Genomic DNA, 12,369 nt, shown 5'->3' with positions numbered 1-12,369 from the left:
TCTGAGGTTGCAGGAATGGTTTTAGGCGTTGATTTATTATGTAGAGCAGAACTTTGCTTGCATGGGATATTTATCCGTCACTAAAACTGGAGACCATTGACATACAAAATTTATAGAAAACCTACACAACCCTCCAATACTATAAAAGTAGATTCCACTCACCCTCATGCACACAAAAAGGCAGCATACTACAGTATGATATATAGAACTTTCAACATTCCCCTGTCCCAGGAAGAATTAAATAAGGAACTAAACCCAATTCATGAAATAGCGGAGATGAGGACAAAATAGAAACATGATAAACAATATCATTTACAAAATAAAACATCAACCAAAATCCAAATTAAGTAGAAACAACAAACCTAAGAAAGACTACGCACTTTTTACCTTTAACAACACCCACGTCCACCCCATAAATAACTAATATTTTCAAAAGACACAATCTAAGAATAGCTTACAGGACCACACGTAATAATGCTTCCAGTTTACATAACACTAAATCTGTCAATGAAAACAACAAATACAGCCACTCAGGAGTATATCGCACAAAATGCAACGATTGCATCGGGCGCACAGGAAGATGTTTCTCAATTTCCTACAACGAACATGTCAATGCCACTAAATATAATCGCTTTTCATCCATAGGGCAACATGTCGAGGAACACAAGCATAAGTTCACTAATATCGAGAATGACATGGATATTTTAAGTATGAACCCCACAGGCCCATTGCTCAATATAATGGAAGATTTTTATATCAATATGAACTTATACGCTAATCCCAACCTCAACTTAAATGAAATCACGGAAAAAACAAACATTCTCTTCAACACAGCCATTCCCACTCTAAAAGACATATATTTAAAAAGAATCAACAGACACAAACCCACACACAACCCAAAAGACATACCCCACTCCACCCCTCCTCCTCCACAGACTGCTTCCCACTCCCCACCACCTCTTAATCTGAACACTACGACAGCCACATGACGTATACGCAACAGTGTGCAGCATACTCCCGACTATACTTAAGGACATATCCAGCACACATGTAAGTAACATACACTCTATAGCACACAAACCATTTAGCAGGCACTCTCTATCAGTTACTCTAATTCCTACTGCCTTTTTCTTTCTCAGATTTTTGAATTTACCTCAGCGTAAATATAAGTATGAAGAGGGGAGCTCTATCAACCTACTTTAATTTCAATATGTTATACATAGCATGATATGCCTCAACAAGGATCCTGGAAACTAGAATGTATCAGCAACAACATAGACTAAGAAAGAACATAGTACCTGTTAAACAAGCTACAGAACCTCAATCTACTGAACGCAATGTTCCCCGCAAAATTGCGGCCCAACAATGCACCTTGATTCTATCTATACAACAGTTGGACATAATGCTGGCACACTACATAGATATTTGAACTTGACACCAAACCTCAGTGACCCTTTATTCTCTAAGAACTATACCCTATTTTTAACTTCAGCTATGAGCCATGCTAAAATGGCATGTCCATAAAAATGATGTTTCCCATATTGTATATGGCTTGTATCGGCCTCACCTCGATTGAGTTAAGTGTTTCCAGGATTGTACCGGAGAGGGTAGCTCCCTCGGTCATGAGCACGGAAGATCATTCTTTCGGAGAGACTGTTGTTTTATCTCTTTGGAGCGAATCTTTGCATTGTTATGTGTGTGGAATATAAACATGGATCCCATGCAGATTGGAGTGGCGTTTTTATGCCATAAATGGGTTTTTAATAGATTTAAACTTGACCCATACTACCATCCTTCTTGTTATTTTGATTATTGATATTACAGGTATGGTAATCCTTGTATTAATATTATTTCTACAGTTCTGTTTTGCCATTCGCCTCTTTTAATGATGGCCGATTGATATGCATCTTCTGCTCTACAGCGAGAATGGGCTGTGTGTCTGTTGTTGACGTGATTGTGACGTGTTCATAGCTGGGTCTCTGATTGATTTTATTTACGTGCACTACATTGTAAAGTATTTTGCCATCGAATAAATGTACACCCTGTGTGTCGACGCGGAGATCCATTCGTGTCGTACGAAGTGCATAAGCTGATGGGTTTATGCGTGACCACTGGGTCCCTATTATTCTACTGCTAATTGTCTGCGCCGTGCACGCTATCTCTGACATGTGAGACCTTTGTTTGTGACCATGAGAGTCATACTATATGAGTTGCTGTTCAACTTATTAACTGGAGCAACTGCTCGTACTGTTTGCCGATACCGGCAATGTCTGAATGTTTGGGTGTGTGTTGGTGAGAGGAAGGAGAGAAAGGATGACATATCGGTCAGCTCAATTTATATTTTTGACTTTGTTTCTGAGCCTCATGCTTGTTGCCGGTACGGTGATATTTATTTTGCCTTGGTCTCCGTCATGGCCGCTTGCTTACCCACGAGGCCGCCATGTTTGTTTTCTTATATTCAGGCTATGCTCAAGCCTGTGTTTCTCTTTGGGTTTGAATATTGTTTCTTTGGTCCAGAGATGTTTCTCTCTGTGCCATTTTATTTTACCTTACATACATACATACATACATACATACATACATACATACATACATACATACATACATACATACATACATCATTATAGACTGTTATGCCTTTCAGCATTCAGTCTGCAAGCCTCTATGAATTTACTAAACGTCGCCACAATCCTCGATTTGCAACTAGTGTTGTGGCCTCATTTAGTTCTATACCTCTGATCTTTAAATCGTTAGAAACCGAGTCTAACCATCGTCGTCTTGGTCTCCCTCGACTTCTCTTACTCTCCATAGCAGAGTCCATTATTCTCCTAGGTAACCTATCCTCCTCCATTCGCCTCACATGACCCCACCACCGAAGCCGGTTTATGCGTACAGCTTCATCCATCGAGTTCATTCCTAAATTAGCCTTTATCTCCTCATTCCGAGTACCCTCCTGCCATTGTTCCCACCTGTTTGTACCAGCAATCATTCTTGCTACTTTCATGTCTGTTACTTCTAACTTATGAATAAGATATCCTGAGTCCACCCAGCTTTCGCTCCCGTAAAGCAAAGTTGGCCTGAAAACAGACCGATGTAAAGATACTTTCGTCTGGGAGCTGACTCCCTTTTTACAGAATACTGATGATCGCAACTGCGAGCTCACTGCATTAGCTTTACTACACCTTGATTCAATCTCACTTACTATATTACCATCCTGGGAGAACACACAAACTAAATACTTGAAATTATCGACCTTTTCTAGCTTTGTATCACCAATCCGACATTCAATTCTGTTGAATTTCTTACCTATTGACATCAATTTAGTCTTCGAGAGGCTAATTTTCATACCATATCATTGCACCTATTTTCAAGTTCCAAGATATTAGACTGCAGGCTTTCGGCACAGTCTGCCATTAAGACCAAGTCTTCAGCATAGGCCAAACTGCTTACTACATTTCCACCTAACTGAATCCCTCCCTGCCATTTTATACCTTTCAGCAGATGATCCATGTAAACTACGAACAGCAAAGGTGAAAGATTACAGCCTTGTCTAACCCCTGTAAGTACCCTGAACCAAGAACTCACTCTACCATCAAATCTCACTGAAGCCCAATTGTCAACATAAATGCCTTTGATTGATTTTAATAATCTACCTTTAATTCCATAGTCCCCCAGTATAGTGAACATCTTTTCCCTTCATACCCTGTCATATGCTTTCTCTAGATCTACGAAACATAAACACAACTGCCTATTCTTCTCGTAGCATTTTTCAATTACTTGGCGCATACTGAAAATCTGATCCTGACAGCCTCACTGTGGTCTGAAACCACACTGGTTTTCATCCAACTTCCTCTCAACGACTGATCGCACCCTCCCTTCCAAGATGCCAGTGAATACTTTGCCTACATTCCTAACAGATTTCCTGAATTCAAAGTCTGTTAAGATATAGTCTATTATGGATCTGGTACCCCTAGCCTCCCATGTGTAACGGTGAATAGCCTTATGCTTGAAGAATGTATTCGTAACAGCTAAACCCATACTAGCACAGAAGTCCAGCAAACGCTCCCCATTCACATTAGCTTCCATATCTCCCCCACATTTACCAATCACCCTTTCGTATCATACAGTTCTATTCCCAACTCTCGCATTGAAATCGCCCATTAGCACTATTCTACTCTTGCTGTTGACCCTGACCACGATGTCTCTCAATGCTTCATAAAACTTGTCAACTTCATCCTCATCTGCACCCTCACATGGTGAATACACAGACACAATTCTTGTCCTAATTCCTCCAACTGACAAATCTACCCACATCATTCGCTCATTTACGTGCCTAACAGAAACTATATTGCGTGCAATGGTATTCCTGATAAAGAGCCCTACCCCAGACTCTACCCTTTCCTTTCTAACACCTGTCAAGTACACTTTATAATCTCCTATCTCTTCCTCATTATCTCCCCTTACCCGAATATAAATTACTCCTAGCACATTCAGATGCATCCTCTTTGCTGACTCAGCCAGTTCTACCTTCTTTCTTCCATAAGCCCCATTAATATTGATAACTCCCCATCGAATTCCATTTAGTTTGCCACGTTGTTTCCAAGGAGTCCCTCGCCTGTCAAATGGGAGTGGGACTCCATTACTCCCATAGGTCCGAGGCTTGCTTAAAATGTTCTGAATTCAATATAATTGAAATATGTAACTAGGATCTTGTAGATTTTTTAGAACAGTTGACGGCTTCTTGTGAACATTATGAGACAATGCCGAACTTTGCGTGTGCTATGCAGCTGTTCAGAAGATTGTGCCTTGCTTCTTTTCTACTTCTTTTATTTGTTTTATTTTGCCTCTTCAACTGTTTTTGTGGGGAATTGATCTTTAATTTCTTTCTTACCTATGCATTGTTTTTGCGTTTTATTCGGCTGATGATGACCCGGATTGGCGTCGAAACCGGTACCGCTTCCACTTATAATTAAATAGGAACGTAACACTACATTTCGTATTTATTTGTACTGAATAGGTTGAACTACCTTATTTATTATTTCAATTTCACTGCGCCACAACACAATAAATATGACTTTTAACGTTTCCACTGATCATTACACTGCACACATTCACACCAGACCTAAGCACAAAGCAGAACTAACTGAAAAGATCGGCAGTAGAAACGTGTGTTTTGTCAGGAGGACGGGCGAGTGCTGTCTTCATATCACATGACATCACGCAGAAGGCGGCCAGGGAGAGAAACAAGTGAGTGCGATGCAGGAAGACACCCCCCTGCCTTAACACTTTAAATCTACTACATCTGGCAATTTGACAATATCAATTAAAACTGTTAGTATTCTATTGACATCGAGCTCATCCGTTGAAGTATTATTCAATAATGATATCTCTTGAGTACAGAGGGTAACGAGGTATCAAAAGTAACAAGAATCCATCTCTTAACTTATTGCACATTCTTGTCCGTAGCTTTTGTTTTCCTGGGAAAATGCACCAAGGACTCTTACAGAAGATAACAAAATGACTGACATGTTACAGTGAACAACGTGATGAATTTGTGAGGCATATCGTCACAGGAGCCAAGACATGGGCATTACAATGTAAGCCCTGACCCAAACCAGCAATCCATCAATGCCAAAAAGACACAAAGCAAACAGCCATTTTAGCTCAGATTACGTGTATAGTGTTGGGACAGAAAAGGCATTTTGTTCATGGGATTTTTACCTTGAGACTCAACCATCCATGCAGATGTTTATTGAGATTTATCTGAAAAACTGAGTTTTGTGATTCTGAACAAACAATACGCAATGCAAAATTACGCTTAATAACAATGCTTGCCCACACAGAAAAAGACTTCATCATGAAATCCTGTTGAGAATAATTTGGTCATGCACTTTCAGTAATATGAATGAGAGTCATTTCAGTGCGAACTGAACCACACTCAACCAACTAATATTAAACATAAAATTATCAAATACAGAACTCACGGATCAGTGAGAGCTATTCTGAGAGGATCCTGTAAGCAGCCTGTGCTCACTCCACATTCTACACATCCACTTTTTTCATGTCTTTGTTGTCGGCCCTTATGACCACAACGTTCACAAGCCAAGCCCTTGGCAACTGCAGCCTTGGCTTCTTCCAACATATCCAGGTGGGTGTTGTTTCTCCATTTTCTCAACCTGTTCAGGAACAAAGTAACATTGAATACAGCCAAGATGATTAAACTCGAACAACAGGAGGAATAATTATCTAGACAAAGATTTAAAAGACATTTAGTAGAATAAAACATTTTAACATTATCAGGAAGCAGACCCGGCCAACAGCTGGAAACTGCAGATGATGATGATGATGATGATGAACATTATCAGGAAGAGGGACAAAGAAAAGAGGTGATGACTAACAACAAGAATAATATCATCCAGTGTTGCTCATCTGACAACAGAGCCCTTTCCTTTAGTTGCACAAGTGAGTGAAATCCCATTTCTTGTTCTAGTTGGTCTATAAAAGTGTTCCTTCCTACCTGACGTTCACCACCATTAATAATAATCGTACGGACTCTCAGTTACCATGTGCAACCATTGAGGCTACCTGCATGTCAGTTTTGACATTCTATTTGACTCACCCAGTTGGTAGAGTAACACAGATCTGCATTATGGCTTAGTTTTGATTAATTTTGTCAGGTAAACATCAAAGGTGTTCCCAGAGATTCTTCACATGCCAACACTGTATGATATGGGGCCTTCCTTCTGTCACCCTTCCAAGTGACAAGTGTACTCAACTGATCGATCAATATTAATCTACATTTAGGGTAGTTACCCAGGTGACTGATTCCGTATACATTGTTCACCTATTATTTTCTTCTTCATCTTCATATTGCGATCTTTGTTACTTTTAAAAACACCAAATGCCATTCCCCGCTATCTCTCCACTCACAGCATTTATCCTTTCTCCCAAGCCTTCCCTGCCAAAAGTTTGCAACATTTACTAGCTACAGTGGTTCCTATCTCGCAGTTAGTAGCAGCCTCCTCCCACACTACAAGTGAATTACTGTCTCAGAAAGTAAGACTAGGAGTGGGAAGAGAAAACACGAGTTTATCTGAGAGTAAAGTGCAATGGTTGCGAGCTTACATTGCCCTACTTTTTAAAAGAGAAGTCATCACCACCATCTTGCTGCCATTTCTTCTTCCTTAACAAAATTTTCACATAATACAAGGGTTGCAGCATCAGTCATGGGAACATATATTTTTTTGTTAGAATGTAAGCGCAGATAGTTTGCCGTTTGCTTTTCGTGGCACCGACACACATGGGTCTTATGGGCATTATGGGATAGGACATGGCTACGAAAAGAAAGGTAGCAACCACGGCTGTAATTAAGACACAGTCCCAGCATTCACCCGATGTGAAACTGGGAAACTATAGAAAACGATCCTCAGCACCGCCGACAGTGGAGCTCGAACCCCCTATCTCCCAAATGCAAACTCACACCTATGTGACCCAGACCACACAATCAACTTGCAGAGGAAAATATAAAATATATAAATGAAAATATATGGACAATGTAAAGTATGTGGGTGTCGACATGATGCTGGAATGACATTACAGTTTTAGTGTTACAATGGCATCGCAGCACATATCCTGCCAATGATACAGTATATCAACTTCACTATATGTGAGTCGGGTCATCTGTTACCCGTGTTGCAAACTGCCCACCACGAAACGGTTCCTTTATGTCTGACGTTATGTCGATATCCCATAGAGAAAGGTCTGGAGGGTAATGCCCCCCATTCCCAGCATCCCAGTAGCCATTCTGTACAGCGGTTGACTCAAACTGTTTTAACATCACTCGGTGTGTAGTAATCAGAAATTGCAGAACCATCCAGTGATATGGACGCATGCTGTGGATGCCGGGTTTGTTTCAGACATGCCATCTGATGATACAATCACAAAACTTAGGAGGGAAAGAAAAAAACAGTTGCCATGACTTATGCCCCACCCATGTATAACTAAACAATTCCTTCAGCAACTGGGTCCTCGACTGCAGAGCACAAACTACGACACAACTCCACGACCTCTACACATGACCATCTGCCGCACAGACTAGTAGATTCGCAAGATGATGTGGCTTGCTAGCAGTCACAGTCACAATAAACTGGCAGGAGCAATACTGTGAACCTACCTGTCAAGAACCTCTCCTTCTGCTACTCCATTCAGGAACTTGAGCACAGTCTCCTTGCCCACGCCAGCAACTCCCTTCTCATTGTAATCACATCCGCAAAGAAGAGACATTGCAATCAGTTTATCGCGACTCAAAGAAAGCTTCTCCTGGATGGCAGACATTTTGTACATGTCTATACTGAACCCAGCGTTGCCGTTTGTTGGGCTGATGGTGAAGTTCCTGTAGACGGTCTGGGCACCATACAGGAGGCAGTCGCTATCTTGAGAGATACAACCATCTACCACCTGAATAAAGTAATAGGATCTCAGAAATGATAAATTAGAACACACATGCATGTGTTAATGCATTTATACACTAGAAAATCCTCACAGCTCATCTGAAGGACCACATCTTCCTTCTGTCTTTGCACCAATTTTCTTCTAAAAAATGAAAAAATTCCCAGTAGTTTAATTTTTTTATTTCTTTAAATTTTGTATTTTAGTGAAGAGTGAAGCTCCTGTCAGAATATAAAGCGTGATATATGAACAAAGCATTTTTCTATACCTTATATAGTTTATTCTTTAAGTTGCATTATTTACTCTCTTGGTGTATATATATATATAGAAAGAGAATGCAGATGTTCTTTGACCTCATATTCTGTGATTTGGTTGGACTATTCATTTGAAATTTGGCAGAATTCTCTAGATATAGCTGTTCTGGAGGATAAACCATGGTTGTATTCAATTAGAAACTGAAACAGCAGCACGAGAAAAATGACTAAGCTAAACGGTTCATCCTTTAGAAGTATGAGACTTTTGAAAAATATAAGAACAAAATTTAAAAAGCTGTTATTAATTAACTACACAAGATTTATTTATTTTAATGCCACAACAAACACTCTATAATAAAATACAAATATCAAGAAAAGCCCACATGCATTTGCTGGTGTCTGAAAATGTACGGCGTGTCATGTTCGGCCTCTATTTACCTTAGAGCACTACAGAGAGAAATATGATTTATTACGCCATCAGCTTCCCGAATGTACAGGCTACCAACACTGTACAAAGTATACAACAGGCAAATTAAAAATGTAAAAGATTAAAAAGTTGAGAACTGATTGAAGGCAGGCAAACAACCACAGGCTGTCAATGTGAGATCGCACTATCCCCACTAAACAACGTATTACAGATATGACGAAGTCCAAAATCCTGTCCTTTGGTATACTGAATCGTTTCCAGAACTTTATGAACAGTATGACGAGCTCTAAGCACTGGCCCTATTACCTCGATCTCATCAAGATGGTACAGTGGAACCTTGATTATCCATTGCCGGAAACTACATTTTCTCTGATTATTCGTTCAAATAATATGGTCCTGCAAACATCCTAATTAAATCATATAGTAAAAGTCCAGCGTTATCCGTTCCTCGAAGAAACGATTTCCCGGATCAATCGTCCAGATCAGTCCCATCAACGCTAAATTCTCGATCAAGCTTTTCTCAAGAAAAAGTATCTCAGAGGATGGCTAAGATTTTGGATTATGAAGTCAACGTCCCGGTATTGCAATAATTAGATCAAATACTGTACTGGGAAAGCGATCGGTGGTGAATTTGTTTAAAAGACCATCTTAACATCGCATTCAGCTGGTACTGTTTAGGGAATCATCAGAAATCATAAAGCAGAGTGGCAATAATTGGAAGGAGAAAGAGCGTTTTCGACACCTTTACTTGAAAACAGAACAAGTTTTCTCCAATATTTGTACATATAAAACATCTACATTAAGTACAGGATTAGATGTTTATTTTTGACTTTTTTCTATTGTATTGCTGAACAGATTTTTGGCACTTCCCCCGGGGCACTATATAATATAGTCACTGGGCTGTCAGACAGGAATTGAAATTGCTCCTTCCTGACACAAATTTAGTATTTTAATATAATCGGATACGATTGCGTTCTCGAGACCAGAAAAGATGATATACGTGTTAATTCCCATACGGAACTTAAAATATTTGTCCTGAATGAGTAAATTTATAATACTAATATAATGGTCCGTTATTGGACATTATAAATTTTCCTGCTAACTCATTCCTGGTTGCCTGCGTTTCACCCTCGTGTGCTAAGTTGGCCTCGTCAGTTGGGACTTAGCACACCTCCCAAGACGCAAGGCTAGTGCATAGGCTACTTGAAGCCACCAGCAGTGCCAATGCACTATGAGAGCTATGTCTCATTTCCAAAAATTGATGATAGCCTGGCCATCAGATGATATAGGTGTTAATTCCCATAGGGAACTTAAAATATTTGTCCTGAATGAGTAAATTTATAATACCAATATATAAATTTATAATGTCCAATAACGGACCATTAGTAATGGTTTTGGTCCTAAGATAAGATGGAGATTTTTAAGTTTATGTTTTTATGTTAAAATGTCCTTATAAAAACAGCATTCCTTTTATTTGCGCAGTGTAAAATTTAAAAAGTTTGTATCATTTCCCACTCGCACTGGCTTGTGCATCTAGCGCGCTTTCCAGCTGAGCTTTAGGTCACAAATAAACACAACTTTCTGGAGTTTTGATGGGTTTTTTCTCTCTTTCCAATCTGCTTGTGATTAGTGATGGGTAGAATTGAATATTTAATGCATTGGAGAACTTTTGAGATTCGATACTTACATTCAAAATCATATTCTTGAGATAAACATAACTTTTAAAAGTTGATGTAGACCTAATTTACGCGGTACTAGATTTCCAGAAACTTACTACAAACAGTATACCAGTAACCAAATTACAATGGAAGATAAAAAATAAAAAATAAAGGATTTTGCCATCATGTATCTTTTGTATCTGATGTGCTTTATGTTATTAGATTAGAGAATGAAAAACTACTTGCGATCGATTGTTGTTCGGCTTGGCATTATTTACAAGTAACTAATCTCATGTCTGTTCCGTATTGAAGATAACAATAAGTAAGATGAAAGTAAGAATAAACTTTATTCTAATAGAATCTTACTTATTGGCATTAATTATTAGATATTTCTGTGAGCTTGGCTGATTCATCGAGCGAAAATGACGAAGTTTCTCTGGTAAAAGTGAATGTAAAGTATCGAGATTTGTAACTCATGTAATGAATGTTTGAAACCGGCTGCATGGTTTAGCTTGCCTGCTTGTCACCCGTAGGCCCCAGGTTCGATTCCTGGCCACGTCAGGCATTTTTACCTAGAACCACCCCTCATATCCACCTCTTAATCTGCAGACCTGCAGGGTGAGAAGCAGTCGCCTGGTAGGGTGTTTGTTAGATTATAATTTTACACATTAAATTATTGTAATGTTCATCCAAATTGTTCATGATTTTAATTAGTTGCCGGATTTTCCCATTACTTACGTTTTTTACTCCAGTGGCCCCCCCCCAAAAAAAAAAAAACTGAGAATCAAGGTTCCAGTGTATTTCCCTTTGTAGCAAGGCATTGCTGGGTTGTATTTGTCCCCTTTCTCAGTGTTTAATTCTTCAGGCTGGCCAAGGTGATATTCATACCTGACAGTCATGAAAATTAACGAAACCTTTGGAGGAAAAAACCCTACGTTTATGAATATTAAGAGCTCAGATGGACAACCACTTCTGGAGAAAGAAGTAAAGTCGGAAAGACGGCAGGAACATATCCAACAGTTGTATCAAGGTTACAAAGTAGATGATAGGGTTCTGGAACAAGAAGAGGCTGTTGATGTTGATGACATGGGAGACCCAATTTTGAGGTTAGAATTCAGTATAGGTTTGTGAGACCTAAGTAAGAACAAGGCACCGAAAATTGCTGACATACCCTCAGAATTTCTGACTGCTTTAAGAGAAACCAGCATGGCGAGATTATTCCATTTAGTGTGTAAGATGTATGAGACAGGAGAAGCGCTATCCAATTTTCGGTAGAATGTTGTTATACCTATTCCCAAGAAAGCCGGTGCTGACAAGTGTGAAAACTACTGTACCATTAGTTTAGTATCTCATGCCTGCAAAATTTTAACACGTATTATTTACAGAAGAATGAGAAGACAAATTGAAACTGAGTTGGGTGAAGATCAGTTTGGCTTCAGAAGAAATGTAGGAACACATGAAGCAATCCTGACTTTCCATCTAATCTTAAGAGGATCGAATTACGAAAGAGAAGCCCACGTACATGGCGTTTGTAGATCTAGAAAAGGCATTCGATAATGTTGATTGGACCAAGCTATTTGAG

The 12,369-nt window shown here is 39.4% G+C and overlaps 1 protein-coding gene across 2 annotated transcripts in view; it reads right to left on the bottom strand.

Moving 5' to 3' along the window:
- Gen (XPG-like endonuclease) overlaps positions 1 to 12,369 on the bottom strand; it is a 244,982-nt gene that overhangs the window by 110,663 nt on the left and 121,950 nt on the right. For both annotated transcript variants that reach the window (XM_067153912.2, XM_067153913.2), the window contains 2 exons: positions 8,174 to 8,457; positions 5,985 to 6,176 (listed from right to left, as the gene is read on the bottom strand). In XM_067153912.2, the coding sequence (XP_067010013.2) occupies positions 5,985 to 6,176; positions 8,174 to 8,457 (476 nt within the window). The remainder of the gene's footprint in view (positions 1 to 5,984; positions 6,177 to 8,173; positions 8,458 to 12,369) is intronic.

The sequence above is a fragment of the Anabrus simplex genome, chromosome 9, assembly GCF_040414725.1.
Source record: "Anabrus simplex isolate iqAnaSimp1 chromosome 9, ASM4041472v1, whole genome shotgun sequence".
NCBI lineage: Eukaryota > Metazoa > Arthropoda > Insecta > Orthoptera > Tettigoniidae > Anabrus > Anabrus simplex.
This window is presented reverse-complemented; position numbering and strand designations above follow the sequence as displayed.